At 31.0% G+C, this 19512-nt stretch overlaps 1 protein-coding gene across 1 annotated transcript; it reads left to right on the top strand.

The window, feature by feature from the left end:
- The first annotated feature begins 9005 nt into the window (after positions 1-9005).
- LOC140043615 (sodium-dependent serotonin transporter-like) lies at positions 9006-19243 on the top strand. Its single transcript, XM_072088135.1, has 12 exons — positions 9006-9353; positions 10148-10282; positions 10709-10922; positions 11146-11284; positions 11511-11645; positions 11898-12001; positions 12211-12335; positions 12618-12730; positions 13532-13663; positions 15794-15994; positions 16709-16879; positions 18466-19243. Exons 1-12 carry the CDS (start codon positions 9062-9064, stop codon positions 18544-18546), a joined length of 1842 nt encoding a protein of 613 aa, XP_071944236.1. The 5' UTR covers positions 9006-9061; the 3' UTR covers positions 18547-19243.
- Positions 19244-19512: the final 269 nt, after the last annotated feature.

The following is a 19512-nucleotide window of genomic DNA, read 5'->3' as shown; positions in this document are numbered from 1 at the left end:
TGTACACATAGCTCATGCGCACTTTAAAGAACCTAGTACATCTTTCGAGACGAGTAGGGGGTTACCCCGGTGTACTAGTCCACACAAACACAGCCACTGTCACACACAGCCACTGTGCAAAATGGGACTGGACCGTTTTAGAGGTGTTTACCACCTGTTGGTACAGATCCTTCACTAACTGAGTTAGTGAGAAGTCGAATAAATAAAAAAATAAATAAATAAATAAAGACATAGTGAGCTGTAGAGTCAGACTAAAAACAAGCAAATAGCAAATGTTAAGTAAATCAATACAATTCAGTCAAAAAATGGTGTACGATCAAAGTTATAGCAATATAGATTAAATCAATAATGAATAAAACAAGGCCATATAGATGGCTGCAGTCGCGTGCTCATTAGTGTTTACCGACCGACCGACCAACCTACCAACTGACCGAAATTACTGAACATGTTTAAAAATGTTGAAATGTTTAAAAACATTTATATTTTTTTAATTTACACGTGCGTAGCCTGTCACTTTTGACGTGCTCGTATAAGGTAATTTCGAGTTGAAAAGTAAGTCAAGAAAACAGAAATCGGGCAAAAAGAGTGCGAGATAACATTTAACGCGCAGTGCGCCCGCAAAAATCTGCGCACTCATGGCAATTTTGTAAACGCTTAAAATTGCCTGAAACGTACTCTTATTTCATCGAAAATAAATTTTGAAAATTTTAAGCGCGCGTACGCATGCGTTACATGCGCTACCCACGTAATTGTATTGCCATATGATGATTTATGCCCTGAAATTTATGAGTACCAAATTTTATTTTATTATGATTCATGGTTGTGAAGATATGATTACAAACGTGATTTCGTTAAATCGTGCGTAGACCGCGTGATTTTTTATTGCGCACCGTGAAAACATAACCACATCGATTCCTGGCCATAAGGAATATACTGTGAAAAATTGACTTAGCTAGATTAAACTGATATCAAGATAAGGTCAGAAAGCGATAAAACGCATAGTGATACCGGACCGACAGACAGACCGACAGACCGACAGACCAACAGACCGACAGACCGACAGACCGACCGACCGACCGACATAATGAACTATAGAGTCGCGTCCACGCGACTAAAAAAAGTCTTTAAAAATAAAACAATTACAATAATATTATGTGATCAAAATATTAAAAAGAAATAAAAACGGTTAAAATAAAAATAAAGGTCCTGTTTGGGATAATAACATAATATATTTTTAGACATATATACCGCAAAGAGTGGAATGTATTTTAAGAAAGATTTTGTTTTTGTTGGTAAATAGAAAAACTCACCAGTCAGAGTTGTGAATCAAGTATTCAGAAGGTTTTTACTTACTGTATCCTGTACTGTTTCTACGGCACACCCGTTTAAAAGATAATATATCTTAACAATGTCAATATTTACACCTTTAATATAATGGTTTTAATAAAGAAACTTAATAGAAAAATATTGACCTACCATCAACGGTTCTAATTAACCTTATCAAAATCATTGAGTTCGCACAATGTGTCGAAGTATTCATTTCAATCTTCATATAAAATGAAGTGATTCAAACTGTGAGACACGTTGACAATTTTTTCTGGTCGTGTTTCTGACTTGGCGGTGTTTGAATCTCTTTTTCTATTTGTTTTATGTTGAACTAACGTTGTGTTAGAAATTAGCAAATTATTGACAGTTATAAAATGTTATTATAATCTTAAAATGGCTGGTAATTCAACAATGTGAATGAAATCACAATCAATGATAACCGATTTGGTTTTCGATCTGGTTTCAATGTCAATGACTCATTATTATATTATGTCATATAATGTTTTTAGCAATACAAAATACAATAATAAGTGTAATATAAACGAAATACTTAGTTGTTCACTCGTCTAATCGGATATTGAATAACCATTGGCGTTCAATATAAACATGATGCTTCTATGGACATGACATGAATTAAAAAATTGCCTTTAAATGTTGACAAACCTCCAAATAATGATGCATCACCGGTGTTAGTTTCATTACATGAGTAAAATTACACCGTTAGTTGTGCATTGACTAATCGGTTGTGAAATTTCTGACGCCTGACCGAGTTTATATAGAAATACCATCCTTAAAAACGTATGATTTTATTAATTCAAATTTTATACACATAACTACGTGTGTTTTCTCCTCATTTTAAAAACATTATATCATATGTTTCATTTTTCCTTTATTGTACCAAGAAATCAAAATATAGGCTCTTTAAATGTGATTTACGGTTTGTCTTATCTTTTAATCCAAATAGTTTATTTTATATTTCACGATACGTTTTACTATTGATTATTTAACCGTTTGTTGTAGTTTTTTCTGAGTTTCGGATGTAGACGATTATGAATATTATTGGCGTCTAGCATTGAAGATAATTTTCATTTATTTGTTTGATAATCTCTGAATTGAACTGTATGCTGGTTCGTGTATTTCATTAACTGTGACATTTTGTTGGATACTTTACTCGAGGCATTAAGTAATAATCCAAAAGATTTAACAATTTATCAATATACAAAAGCTTGAAACGTATACTACTGATTATAAACATGTTTTCATTTTTGCTATTTGTTTTTATTGTCTCCTATATTTATCAAATTATAACGATAAAATAAAACATTATTTTGTTCGCTTTCTAATGGATTTCACTCAACTGTAGTTATACATTTTATTGAAATTCAATTTTTAACGAAAACTGTAAACTAACAATAATAAAACAAATTTGCATTGTATAATAGGCCTACCAGTATTTGAACATATATTCTTCTTATTTTTCAATTCCAACCTGAGTTGCCTTATTTTATAAGGTAAGGTAATAAGGTATAAAATAATAAAAGCTAATATAAAAGCTATAATAAGCTCTGTCTACACTATCAAGATATTTTAAAAAACAAATGTTTGATGTGCCCAGATAGGGCAGTGGTATGATGTCATCGTTTCCATGCCCACATCACATTTTTGATCACAAAAAAAAAATAATTGTGTAGACAGAACTTCGGGTAATATTCTATGAATCATGCAATTAACGTTATGGGCCTATAATGTAGATCACAGTAATTAAACCAACACTAAGCGATTCAATACTTTACACTTAATAAACCACTGACTTACCAGAGTAAGCGAATAAGTCGATTTAAAAAAAGGAACATTATTAAAAAATTCTGATGTAAAAACAAATTGAACAGAACTTATAGAAATAAAATCGAAATACGACAATTTACACATAAACTAGTTTGAATCTATGAATAGATGGTAATAGGCTACAACAGGTTTCAAATTAGAATATCCGAATGCTGTAGAATGTTACATAACATTTTGAAGAAAGAAATGGAAAACTAGAAAATAATAGGTTACGAATGATACGACCTTAAAGCTTTATTTTTAATTTTCATTTTATTTCTTTCATTTCTCTTAAGTAAATTATTATTTATGTAGATAGGCCTAATCAAACAAATTAATATTAAATATGTTATAATACAGTAATGGAGAATTTAAAGGTTTTGAAATGATATTCAATTGTGAAGATATGCTAATTGCGGAAAAAGACAATTCAATTAAAACACTCTTCTGAATAAATTGAATTATATTGCTTTATCCAACTACTGTTGGCATCATGATACTTAGATCTATATCATACAAAGGTAGGCGTTATTTTCACAATAGTAAGCCTGTCCTTCAAGATCCCTTGAACCTCCATATCAGAAGGACAAGTTCGAGATTAATTTCCAGTATACATTATGCTCCAAACAATTTTAAAAACGTCGAGTTAGCCTACCTTGTCCGATCTGACAACCGATTTAGGCATTGATTCCCACAATGCAAAAATGACATAGCTGAAATTTTAGATGGACGTTATGAAACGCCAATTTCAAGAACTGAATGTTTTCTCATTTTTGCAGTTTTGATAAAGTTAATCACGAAAAGAAGATTAAAAATAATTATTTCAAGACTAAATAGGTCTTATCGGTTAAATTCAAACAAAACCAAGCTGTTTTGAAATTTGAAATGGTTTATAGTCTATGATTTGAATTATGTAAATATCCAATGTAAATAAATATGAATTGAAATTTGATTACATTTTGTACAAATACACAATTCAATTATTAGGCCTATAATTATTGTGACAATTATTATATTTCAGAAACCAACAGTACAGTTTTGCATCATCAATAATAAAACGTGTATCTCTCTGATAGAAGTAAATCTAATAAAATCAGAAATTCCAAAATAAGGTAGACGAGAGTATCATGAGACAGTTTGAGTTCACGTTATTGTTATTATGCTACGTTATACTTTTGTTGTTAAATTATTATCATTTTGTATTTAACATTTGTGCAGTACTTATTGCCACTACGACGGTAGTTCTAGTTTGTATAAGAATTTCCCTATTCTACCTAAGTAAGATTAAGTATTATTATTAAGCCAATTACAATAGACTGAATAGGGTAGTGAATACAGCTAGCAAAATCTTTAACGTAAACTTAAACCCTTTAGAAAACATGTGCAATGATCTTGTAAATAAGAAAGTTAAATATATTATCGATGATGATACGCATCCCTTGCATGAGAGTTATAGCTAATAATTCTGGTAGATTAAGAATGATGCGTATTAAAACAACTTGATTTAGGAATTCCTTTCTACCTTCAGCAGTCAGTGTATTTAATCAAAACAAACCTAGATAAGATAATTAGAATTTTCATTGTTGATAAAATTGTTGGATTTTTGCAAGAAGACAAATTTCATACTGTACTATTTTGGTTTGTATGACAATAAAAGATCTGTAGGCCTAAGTTTTAGGTTTCTAAGTTTCTAATCCATTATTGAGCAAAAGAAAAGAAATACAATTATTTTGATTCGAGAGAATCAATTAATTCGGGCTATATAATAATTATTGTAGTAATTTAGTTAGTAGAAATAGGACGCTAATTTCAGACACATGACTGCGCTTTTTAAAAAAAATATTCCCATGGCATAGTGACGGCTTTGATGTTTAAACATGTTTGTCGACATTGAGTTCTAAAAAGCAAACATTCCTTTAAAATGTTTACTTAGACGTTTCTTTGTTGTTATATACAAAGAGCGGTTTATTTTGGGTAGCATTTAGGCAAAAGAAAATTAATTTAAATTGTGACAGATCAACAATGTTGAACAACGGATACATTTTTATTTCCAAAGCGTCGTATTTTTTTTCTTAACTAAGACATTCACATTCTTTTCAGCACTACTTATTCGATAGAACCCATTCCAAATTACATATTATTATTATTATTTATTTTCACGGTAGCCCATTAGTATTTAAAATTTAGTCATAACATTTTTAATAAATGTATCTAGATATAGATTCCTAACAATTTATTGGATAACTATTATGGTTTGAATGGAACTCCGTCACGGATAAATCATGTGAATTTTGAATAAAGTATAGGCCTACGTTATTGTTCCATAGCTGCAGTAATTACCATTTAGGCTAGGCCGAATAGAAGGATTTTAAAATGTAAACGTAAATTTCTGAAATATTAATGATCATCGGGACAAGCATTGTAATAATAAAGTTTAATTATAATAGGCCTATGGTTGGGAAATGAATAAATAAAAATAAAAATAAATACCTTATAGGCCTAAAATTAGGGTAAAAACTTACCTTCGAAAATCCTTCAATGAATAATTATATCAAAGTAGACAAATTCTGATGAAAACCAATGTTGAATAATATAATACTACTTGACATGGGATACAAGGCTGGACCACGAATGTATTGGCATGCACTCACCATGAGAAAAAATATGATGTTACCGTTTTCAAACCAGGCTACAATCAACAAGTGGCTCTTTACGTTAGATTTCAATTGCAATGCAGAACGTCATAAACCTATTAAGTTGCACGGCCACGATGTATTCTTCGGAAGAGTTTCGATCGACAACTCATGTATGCATTTTTATTAACTCGTGAGCACACGATATTAAGCTATATAGGACTTATTGCTGTTTAATAAGTTGCCGCCTCTCCACGCTTGGCCGTATTGTCTCAGGAAACGAGCAATTGTAATATCACCAACCAACCGCGGAGATTAGAAATGTTTAATTTCAGATTTAAAGCCGGGTTTTATATACCGTGTTTAATTTTCTGGGGGTAAATATAGGCATACAATAAATGCATTTGTGATATACAGGTACACCTTAGCTAGTGTAATGGTACGTTCGGTCAACCGTTAATTAAATATAGCAAATGTAATTACATTAGCGTAAACACTTGACATGTGCTGACATATTTAGCAAATTAAAGCATGCTTTACAACTGTCACGTGTTGACACATGTTTAGCTTATATTTGTATTGTTTGGTTGTTTTTTTTTTGATAACTTTTTTATATAATTAGGATGACCCAGTAAAGATTGATGATAATGATTAATAAGGGTATCGAATAATATACCTACCTACCTAATTATTAATACTAATAGATCATTAAAGATGACATTTCGAAGTCACAGTGATTACCAAGTAGGGCCTACTAATTAGTGATGATAATGACGAGGATATGATGAATATTTGCCCATTAACTATCGATGATGATAATGACGATGATTGTGTGTTAAAGAGGATGATACAGTGTTGATGTTTGGTATTTTGTCATGTCGAGTCGATGTCCAGATGGATTTTTTGATATAGTATAGGCCTAAATAGATTCCGTAGTTTTTTTACCCATCTGCCATTAGAGCACTGAATGTTAGAGATGTGTCATGACTTTTGTACCGTACACTTCTCGTTTTTTTTTTGTATTGTAATATGCTATCGGAGCAACCCAATTTATCTATGTAGGCCTCTATTTTATGCAAATTTTATAATAAATAGAATGGAATTAAATGGAACTAAAACAATCTTTCTCGTTATAATCATTATTATCAATCATCTAGGACATAGTGTATCTCAGGCTACAAATGTAGGCCAGTCCAAGGCAAGAAGGGTAACCCATGCCACAAAAGTGTGCCAGTCGAAAGCAAATGCAACATTATCACATTCCTATTTACTAACCAAACAAAGATATTGCTGACCATCAGCATACTTTGAGTATGAATTAATTATTATGAGACTAAATTTATCAAATTTCAGCTGATCAAACTCCAAATAAGGAGATAAGGCCACCATCATCTGTCATTACAGAGTGGACCAGGCATGTATTTTGGAAAACATGGTGGGGACCAAGTCATATAAAATAGACTGCTGCAGAGTTGAGAAAAAACAAACACTACAGCTTAATATTTAGTTGTACATAGCCTTTTTTCTCTTTTGTAGCGTAAACACAACTTTATTCACATTCATTTTATCTTCCATGTCATTACATACAATCATAACATGCTTCATCAGTAACATTTTTGAATTCCGTATTACCTCCTTTTTTCATTTAATTTTCTTATATTTTTCTATACACTTACAAAAGAAGTTTAAAAAGTTAATACATACATAGCTAGTTAGTATTACCTTTTATGTATTTTTTGTTATTAAAATGAAATAAACCTTAGCAATGCCTTTTTTCATCTTAGATACAATTTGATATATTGTAAATATATAAATGTTCGACAATGTTGTCTACTTATTGCTAATTGTATGTTTATAATGTAAGATAGAGTATATAGTAATATTGACCCTGCTACTCAATATTCTATGATTAGCTAAACCTAAATTATCATTTACTGAAGCCTGTATAAGGATTTCTGTAGTTATATATATAAATATACAGTTAAATACAAACGGCTATGTACTCTATTGAGAGCAGCCAGGTCCTCCATCGTTCCAAAAGAAGTTTTATTTAAAGTTATTCCTTGCTCAACAAGTTCAGGTTGAGGGAATATTGCCTAAGTTGGAATCCGTGTGTAAAGTCCACAGACAGACGAGGAAATATGTGAAGTGTATATTATCAAACTTCGAACATGTTTACCACGCCAAAAGAGAACAAGTTCCCCGACTGGCAGTTGTCAGCAAATAAGTTATTTATCTAAATCTCTTTGTATTATGAATTAGAATAATAATGATAATAATATATCTACTACAAGCCAACTATTTTGTACTCCTTTTAATTTATGCCTATTTATTATTATCTATATGTGTCTAGTTTCACCATCCCCCATTTAACTTGAACTCCGCTCACCTCAACCTTAAGTCGATACTTTAATTCTTTCGTGTTGTGTGTAGCGGTTACAATGGGTTGATACCTTTTGCCTACAATACGTATAATTCTGTGTATCGAACGAGATATCCTGATATGACATATGACAAATTTAATGATGATTTAGGTTTTATGGTAGGCACTAATATTTAATAGGTCCAATAAAAACTGGCATATAATAATATAGGAACTGGAAAGGCGGCCTAATAAATGGAAGAAAATCACGTATTTGGGACAAACCTTTGTCAATACCTAAAAAACAACCGTTATTCCAGCAAAAAAATGCAGAAGCACAAACATTAAAGTTAAAGAAAAGTAGAGAGCCAATGCAATGCTAACCGTCAAATATTGCACTCAAAAAAAGAGATCAATCATTGTTTTTGCATTCTGTTACTGAGAAAAAAAAATGGATTTATTTCGTTTGGTATTAGGCCTTAGTTCCTAGCTAAATTGACTAACTGACCTGATATTAAACTCTATGATTATAAACGGTTCATATGGAACTATATTTGCGCACATAAAGTAAAATACCATAACAAAAGGGAATTGGAATAGGACGGAATCAATTAATATTTGGTACCGTACTTGACACATATATTAATTAAGTTCATTGAGCTATATAATTGATTCTTCTAATTGTCATGGGAGTCTAATTAGTCCAATGATGATGCTACATCACCATTTTATTTGTTCTTTAAATCTGACATTAATTTATAATGATTATACTATAATTGTATTCACAGTTTTACAAATCGTATTATACTATAAAAAGAAATGTATTTATATTTTAAGAGCATAGAGAAGTTGGCGTTGGCTTTATATTGTTGGCTCTCGGTTTGAAATTTACCAGAGGGTTAGAAAAAGAGAAACAATGGGGAGCTGTATATCTTTTCAGAAAAGTCGATGCATTCAAAAGAATAGGCCTACATATAGTGATGACAGTGAAATAACAAACGGAGTTAAACGTAATGTGAGTTTTAATAGTACGTCAACTGTATTTAATAGCGAAGTAACATTACAGACAGATGATGGGAAAGGAGCGAAACACGCCAATCGTGAAACATGGAATAAGAAAGTGGATTTCCTCTTATCTGTAATTGGTTTCGCAGTTGATTTAGGAAACGTTTGGAGATTTCCTTATATTTGCTACAAAAATGGCGGAGGTAAATCGTGTTTATAATTTGTTTTATTAGGTTACAAATGAAGGCGTGGAGGAAACAAACATGTTCTCTTTGAAATTAATTGTGAAAGTTATTTTATTTTAATATTTGGTAATGTGTAAATGTATGTATTGTGCATACGTTAAGCAATATGGGGTACATCCATAAAAGACGAAACGATTATCATTGTTTGGTATAAATATTGTTGAAACTTGTATGGAAACAAATGCATTGTACAATATCTATGTAGACATCAATCCAATGTTCAACGAATTTCCAGTTCAGAGAGTTTTTTCTTCTCCATCTCATGCACAGTTGTCCTATACATGCATATGACCGCTAATGTGAAAGCTTTAAAATGTTGTTATTGTTGACATTTTTTATATCAATTTTGTTATCTTATTTTCCTGTGTAACCCTATACTTTCATAATGTGAGCGTTTGCCCTAGAACAATATTGTCATATTTAGCTGTGTTCTGTACAGTTTCCTTTTTCTGTTATTGAATAAAAGAAAAAATTGCACTTCTAAATTCATAATTCAGCCGTTAGTTTTTGATTTATTTCTCCATACAGTTAAATAAAAAATGTCTATTGAATATAATCAAAACATGTTATTTATTGCTATCACACATATATTCTTTGTATGTATTTTTTGTAAATCAGGTATGTCACAATCTTTAGTTTTTACCTAAGCATTTCTTAGCAAATTTGAAATGTTGATAACTGCCAAAAGATTCTGAAATTAACTAGTTGATTTCTTTACTTTAAATATACATTGATTACATTTTCAATTCAAGGTGCTTTTCTGATTCCGTATATCACAATGGCGTGTTTAGCTGGAGTACCTCTTTTCTATTTGGAATTAGCGCTTGGCCAATTCCAACGAACTGGATCGATCACCATATGGAAAAGAATATGTCCACTTCTTAAAGGTAAAGTTTATTAGCGAGGTAAATTATTGAATAGTTACTCATTATCCAGCACATTATTCACTGACGAGTAATGATAATCAATTCAGTGAGTAGATTGTGTTGGGTGAATTATGTCACTCTGTTCTAAACAGTAGCTTATAAAAAAACACATTATTTATGCAAAAACACGTGCGTGTTGCTTTAACATCTCCTTTAAGATTCTCAGAATTATTGTTACACCTATAAAGTTCAAAGTATTGCCATGCATATATTATTTTATTAATCCTATGTATAAAGTATCAATGCCGGATTGTTACAAGAACGAAATCATTGTCGTACCAACATGTTTTAATTATAAAATAAATATAGCATGACATCCACATATGCTACCAGATATACGCAAACGTACATTATGCACACACTTAGAAACATTATTACTTGTTTTAGGAATCGGCTATTCCATCTGCGTCATAAATCTGTACGTATCATTCTACTACAACACAGTGATAGCTTGGTCATTTTATTACTTGTTCAATTCATTAACAATCAATCTACCATGGACGAGCTGTGGTAATTCATGGAATACTAACAATTGTGCAGATCCTCTAATGACAAATAGATCGGACAGAAATTTCATTTCCCCTTCAGAGGAATATTTCGTGTAAGTAAACATTCTTATTTGTATTTTTGTGTTATTTTGCGAATGATTTAGAGAAATTAACTTTGTCCGGAAATATGACATTGGGATTTAAAGAGACATTTTGAAGTAGGTCAAACTAGAATTTACTTCTGAATATAATGTTTTTCAATTAGACATTTTCACTCGGCAACAGTTTGATTGAACGAACACTTTATTAACATTTTATTTGTTGCTTTTGATTTAGTCGCAAAGTCTTGGGGGCACATCATTCGAGTGGCATTGGTGAACTTAGTGGAGTAAAGTGGGATCTGGCGTTATGCCTTCTCTTAGTGTTTGTTATCGTATATTTTTGTCTTTGGAAAGGTATTAAAGGCTCTGGAAAGGTATGTTTTTAATCAACATAATCGTTGTACTGCATATTATTTAGTTTATAATCATCGTAGAAAACTTTTAATCGGAAAAGTTACATTTTCCATTGGTGACTTTCGAATTTTGATTTACTCTTTATTAAAGTTATAGATTCAATTTTACGCCAGGATTTTTGTATTATTGTGTTTATATTATACATTATTATCACTTTCCGTAAGGCTTAATTTTATTGTAATACAGGTTGTTTGGGTAACAGCAACTTTTCCGTACGTTTCGCTTATTGTATTACTGATACGAGGTGTGACTCTTGATGGAGCTTCCAATGGACTTGAGTATTACCTACGGCCACGATGGGACTCTCTACTAAATGCTGGGGTAAGTACCAAGGCATATTTAACTGCATGTAATAATTATTAGTTTGTATACATAATATCAATAACGAATAATATCATTATTAATTGTTAATTTTATTAATTAACTGCAACCAAATTTGTTCTGTATTTAGGAATAACTAAAATAGTATTGAAATTTAAATGATGGTAATATTTACACAGTTATTATGGCAAATGCAAAAAAGGACCACCAGATAGTTGGCTTTACGAATCTTTTTGTTTCTTTTTTTCATAGGTGTGGGTGGATGCTGCTTCACAGGTATTCTTCTCACTTGGCCCTGGGTTTGGGGTTTTGCTAGCTCTGGCAAGTTACAATCCCCCTAAAAACAACTGTTATGGGTAAGTAAATATTCCACTAATCTAATGTATTTTACATAGACTCATTCCCGTACGTGTGTATGTCATTTTACATTGTTTGCACAAAACAGGTCAATTCAACAATTAAAAATGAAGTAGAAAAGGAGAAACATTCACTTTGTTTGAACGTAGAGCCAATTCAAATGCTACTATAAACATATTATAATTATTATCTTTTTTACCATTTTCAGAGATGCATTGCTGACGAGTGCTGTTAATTGTTTTACGAGTTTTGTATCTGGATTTGTGGTGTTCTCTTTCCTAGGCTACATGGCACACATGCAAGGGGTAGATATAGAGGACGTTGCGACTGAGGGTAAGATTAACTACACGAACATGATACTGTAGAGAATCGATAAAATGCTGTTTGACCGAGTGAAAACAATTGCTAACTTAATAATTCAGGTGGTACATGATTACAAATAATATAACTTAATTTTGGAAAGCCTACCTCACCCCGAATTAGGGGCCTAATCTAAAACATAACTCTTGTGATAAAACAGTTGTAATATTATATTTAACGATAATTGAAGATTGAGTACGGATACATATCGTAATACTGTATGTGTTTGATTCTTACCGTGTATTTGAACATTAGGTCCAGGTTTGGTGTTTATCGTGTACCCTCAGGCTATAACAACAATTGGAGGGTCCAGTATTTGGTCAATCATGTTCTTCCTAATGTTGATTAATCTTGGACTTGACAGTACAGTAAGTAAAACATTTATATAAAACAATTTACCGTGTCAGACGTTAACAAGTCAATATATTTGTTTAAATTTACTGTAAAAACAGTTATAAACTGAAAACAATTATAGAATATAAAAGACTATGAATAAACGTTTCGCATCTGGAATTTTTTTTTTTTCACCTGAGTGTGTATCCTTGCAATCTGATTCGTTAATTTTGTATTACGTGCCGTTCGGTATTAGTTCTACTGCACATTATATGGATCTATTATTAAGTAATTAAATTGCACGTTCGGCGTTTTTTTTAAATTATATTTTTGATTGAATGTTGTTCAATTCTGTAATGTTAAAAAGGTATAGGCCTAGGCCTAGGTATGGTATATGCCTACATCAATCTAGAACTGAAAGTAGACACAACCATACTGAAAGGAATTTTGTGCGTCGAAAATTTTTTTTTTATTCGTTGAAAGCTTTTTATATCTAAACTCATGATTTGTATCTATTATCATATTTTTATTATTATATGTATTTCAATTTTTCTGTTTCTTCTCTATTGCCAATTTAAACTCATTGAAGTTTATCAAACTATTGTTGTCAATGTGGCTACCAAAATGTTTTCATATTTTAATTAATTTGCATTGCTACTGTTTATGTGTCTGTGATGTTTTATTTTGTGTCATTTTTTAAAACATGTAATGTAACTTGTTTTGCCGACTATCACATATATCGTATATTTATTTTATTTATACGGACATTTTCCTAAATCTTACACTAAAGCTGGATTATCTGTTGTATACTAACTATTTAGTGATATCCTTCACAGTTTGGTGGATTAGAATCGATCATCACGGCTTGGAGCGACGAATACCCGACATCAATCGGTAAACACCGTGAACTGTTCGTGTTGGGTCTGGTGACGTGTTCTTTTCTTGGAGCACTTCCAACTGTGACTTACGTACGTACAATTGTTTTGTTTTATTTGTCCAGTATTCAGTTCCGTGGTATTCCATCACATGTCCATCACATAAATGTATCGTTAAGCTCTGTCTATACTATCAAACTGTGTGAAAACTAAACGTGATGTGCACATACAGTATAATGGACACAATGACGTCAAATCACTACCATATTTGGGCACATCACACATTTTTAGTCAAACTTGTTTGATAGTGTAGTCAAAGTTTTAGAATACAACATGAGCATGACATAAGGATAGTTTAAATGAACATTTTTTAACTATGAATATTTTACAGATAAATTATGACGACTTTCAATATTTTTTATTGATTGCACAATCAGATTTATATTGTTATACATACAATGGTTATTAACTAATATATTTCTGAATGTTATACGTTATGTGAATACAATTAGGACTATTGTGTGTTTTTGTTTTTATGTTTGTTGAATTTTTTTCAATCTTGTTTTAATGTATCGCTTTAATTGGCAGCATTAGTTTTTTTTTCTAACTGTTGCTTTTCACCTACACCCCAGTAAACTAATATTTAGGCCTAGTTATTATGTATAGAACATTGAAAATAGATAAATAAATCAAATTACGACGTGTCATGGAATTTTTCTATGATAGTGAGTTCGTCGACTGTCCAAGAATTGACTGTAACTAATGTTCCAGGACAGATATGGTCAGTTGATTCTATTTGCATGGAAATTTAATGTCAGAACCTTGCGCCTCTCCCCCAGGGTGAGGGTATACATGTAATCATGTTGGTTTCCATGGCTGCACTACCGTACAAAGTATTACTTTAAACATTTTATTTCATAGTAGTTTTTTTTTTTTTTTTTATAATTGAAAGATTAAAGGAAACATTTTACTTGGGTTCATCCAAAACGTGGTGTTTTGTCTTTATTTGGAAGGAGATTTGTATTATAATATAAATTTACGATATTTACAATCAAAGCAATAGATAAACACGGTTAGTCGAACTAGGTCTAAGAACTTTTTCCTTTATTAACTTTATCACGGTATAGCCATACATTTATTGAATGTGTATACAGTCAATTGAAGTCATTTATGGTCTCTGAGTAATGGACTCAGGCTATCACAAATAAAAACAATAAACAATAACATTATTCAATTCTAAACCACTGTCTAATAGTGTAATTAGTTAATATTGATTAAGAAATCTATTTCATTACCCAGAATACAAATAATGCCCAGTCAAGGGCTCTATATTGATTCTCATTCTATACAATTCTTTCAGGCAGCTCAATTTACTTTTATTTAATAATAATCTCGTTGCTATTGTTGACATGACATTCAGATTATACCTAAACATCATGATACTTATAATGTTGAGGCCAATGTAAGCAGTACGAACATATTTCATTATATTTTTTAACATCAGGCCTTTTATTCATTACAAAAATTACGTATGTAGGCCTAATACTGAATTTGTAAGCAGTTTGCAGTTGCAAATACACTTTAAATATCTACTATTTATTTATAAGTCTCTTTATGGTCTTTCGTCGCTACATATCAGTAATTAGGCATACGGCATGTACTCTACCTCTTCTTCAATTATCCCGGCAGCCTTCTTATGGTGACCCTTCGTTAGGGTTCTATGTCGCTACTGGAACACTTCGGTCAGACTTAACCAGACTTGGACACATGTACCATTATAGCTAACTTTTGTGGGTGTGTAACCAACTTATTATGCGTCCATCTCTTGTTCTTTTTGGGCGCGATTCATGCTTTAATTATTTTACTCGGGTAAGTTAGCGATAATAATGGTTCATGAAGCCAACTTACTTCGGGCAAACCAAGTCTGAATGAGCCCTTTAAGTCTCGACTGAAATCTAATCTCTTTAAATTCATTTTTATTTCGTTTAGCTTTATTTCTTTACTTGTGGTAGTTTGAGTAATTTTACTTTTTACTTTTGTTATTATTAATATGATACTGTATATCATATTTTTTAATTTAATAACATACGATATAATACCCTTCTTCACAAATATATCAAATTATAAATATACAGTATATCAAATCCACTTATTTTATCATTAATTTTTATTACTGTGAAATAATATATACCATCATGAATATTATAACGATTGTATTGGCAGGGTGGACAATATGTAATACAGTTGATAGACGCTTATGGAGCTGCTTCAACTCTACTTGCAATCGTGTTACTAGAGGCCATTGCCGTGGCTTGGATTTACGGTAATCGTCGATTTGAAGCTGACGTGAAGTCTATGCTAGGTAGACCTCCAGGAATTTATTGGAAAATTTGTTGGTGCTTTTTGACTCCAACAGTTCTTACGGTAAAAATCAAAATAACTGATAAAGTGAAAATTGTCATTAAGAATGTGCAATTCCAAACAAGCAAACTACAGTATTAGCCTACAATTTTCTGTACATTAGAAAAACACATTTTTTGCCATATCCTGGTTTTAAAACAAGTTTAAGATCTATTGTAGTTAACCCTTATTACAGGAAGATGTTGAAGCAGAAAGTCTGTCTCCTAAATTTTAGGCATTTTTGTAAAGAAAAAAGTACAATCCTATGAATCAAAAGAACAATCAATTTTAAATAAATACATTCTATTTTAATTTAACTACTGCTCTGTTGAAAATGAATAAAATTGCATAAGTGGTATTACATAAAAATTGCATATTTATAAATAACGGCGTACCTATATTTTATACTAAACAACAAAAACAAAACTAGGCTATATCAATAATAACATTGTTCAGAGCATTATTATTGTTGTTCGATGTGTAAAACATGTACATGCAGAAGCCTATTTTGTACCAGTTCCTTATAATGCAAAAACCAAAATCCAAACATATTAGTGATCCTACTAGGCCTGGTAGTTTTGCATTTTATAATAATGTGCATTAATCGTTCATCGGTGGGATATAGGCACATCTGAAAATCATGTAGGCATAGGCCTAATAATGTTTGCGTTTAACACTGTTCTGCACGTTAGAGGTTTATTAACTGAAGCACCTTCAATTTACTAATTTATTTTCTAGTTCATAGTTATATTTGGCATAATCGAATACAAACCTCTGGTATTCGATGGTTACGTGTATCCGACGTGGGCAATTGGTCTAGGATGGTGCATGATGGCTTCGTCTCTCATCTGGATACCATTATTTATGGTTTACAAAATACTACGTACAGATGGATCCACAATACTAAAGGTATATCCATGCATTTTCTTAATTATTATCGATGCATAACTTCGCCTTTAATTTGGCTTATATTATTTATTATTATTAATTTGATTAAATTAAATTCAATTGAATTAAAAAGAAAGACATAGAATAGAGGTATGAACTGAAATTAAAAAAATCAAATGCAATATTTAAAATACGCTTTGAAGAGACAGTCTCCTTATAATAATTAACTATGTCTCATCGTGTGTTTTGACATTAAATTTATTCGAGAACATTCAACCATGCTTATGATAGAAAATGAAATATTCAGAAAAAATAGAGCAAAGGTTAAAAAACTATGATTACAATTAAGCCTGTGATTAGAAAGTTTCATAAATTACAGACATGAAACTTCCTAAATTGTTTCGATGACAATCATAATTGTGAACTTTAATTGTCTGACCTCGTGACCGAACAGTTGAATTTCTTTTTGATTTACTCAACGATCGAAGTTCTGCTAGATTAATGAACCTCATTGCAATAAGGACAGCATTACGTTCATGTAATATCTACTACTATTTTAATATGCTTAATTTCCGATGCAATTTCCTCGCATTTCGTTAGCAAGAAATATTCCAATTTGCAATACAAGAAATAGGTGCTTCAACTAAGTACCATGTAAATAATAGGGACAAGTTATGATAAGTAAAATTAGACGGTAAGGTAATGAACATGTATCGTAATTTCATCACCAAAAATGTTATGAAACAGAACTATATTTGACATAATTTCCATTTAGTTTTTTATTTCTATGTTAATTAATCGTTTCAATTGTTAAAGAATAATTTAATTTCTTTTTAATTGTTTCCGCAATTTTGTATTAAGTATATACAAAAGAGAATATATTAACAGTGCTTTATGGTTCAATATTAGTAATTACATTGTCGAGATTGTATTGTATTTTATTATAGGACAGTAGGTCTATGCCTATATTAGTAGTTTAGATGGACAAAATATAAATCTACATTAACCATCCATGTAGCGTTAAAAAGTATTAATAGTTTACATAGAAAATGGATTTAACTGTGAGATCTGACGTCCTAAAATAATCATAATCATTAAATAAAAATAACTATTTGAGCAGATTAACATTATGACTATATTTGTCATAATTTCCATTTAATTGTTTTATTTCTATGTTAATTAATCGTTTCAATTCAAATAATAATTTAATTTTAACATAACCAGATGAATCAAAATCTTTTGATTGTTTCTGCATTTTTTATTAAGTATATATACAAAAGAGAATATATTAACAGTGCTTCATGATTCAATAGCAATTATATTGTTGAGATTGTATTGTATATTATTATAAGGCAGTATGTTAGTATTTTATATGGACAAATGAAAACGTACATTAGCCAACCATAGCGTTAACAAACGTATTAATAGTTTACGTAGAAAAATAATTATGGATTTAGCTGTCAGATCTGACCTTCATAATCATTAAATAAAAATAAAATTTGAGCAATTAACATTATGACTTATGGTGCTCTTTGTAGGTATGTGTATTTACCCAATTATTGAAGTTAATTTCTTTAAAAAAGATGTTTTGCTTAATTTTATTTCAGCGGTTGAAGAAGTCGTTAAAACCAGAGGAAATGCCAGATTTTGTGGATGAATATGAGGGAGCTATTTCGACAAGGGTATAAATAAATTATTTTAAGTAAGAACAGTGCAATTGGATGACGAAACGTCTATTGGTTTAATTGGAAAGTTGGAAGTACTGTATCTTATAATAGCGAAACCTATACACCCATGCGCTTAGCATTGTACCGTTCATGTAAACTTGTTTAAGACTGTTAAGATGTTTTAGTGTAGTTTTAAATTTGTTTGTTTGGTAAATGACTGTTAACTGTGAAATTATGTTAGCTTAATACATGTAATCACCTAGGCAATGTACATTTATTTAGACCTACGACGTACAATTATCACTCTCACAATGGCAGCAATTTTGTAGACTTATCTACACTTTTACGAAAAATGTAATATAAATGTATTTCTCACTTTACAGAATCATGCTTCAAGGCCTGCTATGTTTTAGATAACACGAGTAGCCTAATACGATACTTGGGCCCAGTAGACTTTTTCATTTAGGGTTCATCTATATCTGGTACATTATCATACATGCTACTGTATATAATATGTCTTCTTGAGAGGAATTAATTGAAAGAGCATGAAAGAAAAAAATACTCAAGTACTGATTAAAAGAATGAGACATTGACAAATTTTCAAATTGTGTGGAGTTGTCATGGAAACTATAATAACGAAGTGGATGTTCGTTTAGTTTGTTCTCATCTTTATCGTTTACTTATTATTGGTATAATATATAATAGCTATATACTTTAATTGCCACGACTATTTGTTATTGTTTTACAATGTATTTCAACTTACCTACTTCAAAGCATTCAGCTAAACTGAGATTGATGGCCTTAGTCGAGTCGATTAGTTTGGCTCCTATCGAATATCTCTATTACTTTCATATTCTTCTCTTTCGCATAATGGGTGTAGGTTAGGCCACAACAGAAAGCAGCGTCGATTCCCTATGTTTTTTTATTCTCTCAATTTTCACGGATACATGCATACCCTCGTGTATTTTACAATATGATATCCTCGCA

This window comes from Antedon mediterranea, chromosome 3, assembly GCF_964355755.1.
Source record: "Antedon mediterranea chromosome 3, ecAntMedi1.1, whole genome shotgun sequence".
In the NCBI taxonomy this organism is placed as follows: domain Eukaryota; kingdom Metazoa; phylum Echinodermata; class Crinoidea; order Comatulida; family Antedonidae; genus Antedon; species Antedon mediterranea.
This window is presented reverse-complemented; position numbering and strand designations above follow the sequence as displayed.

Coding starts and splice junctions, on each gene's coding strand:
- LOC140043615 (XM_072088135.1), top strand. CDS start 9,062: ATGGGGAGCTGTATATCTTTTCAGAAAAGTCGATGCATTCAAAAGAAT. Junction 9,354..10,147: donor TTGCTACAAAAATGGCGGAG/GTAAATCGTGTT, acceptor TTTCAATTCAAG/GTGCTTTTCTGATTCCGTAT. Junction 11,646..11,897: donor ACTCTCTACTAAATGCTGGG/GTAAGTACCAAG, acceptor TTTTTTTCATAG/GTGTGGGTGGATGCTGCTTC.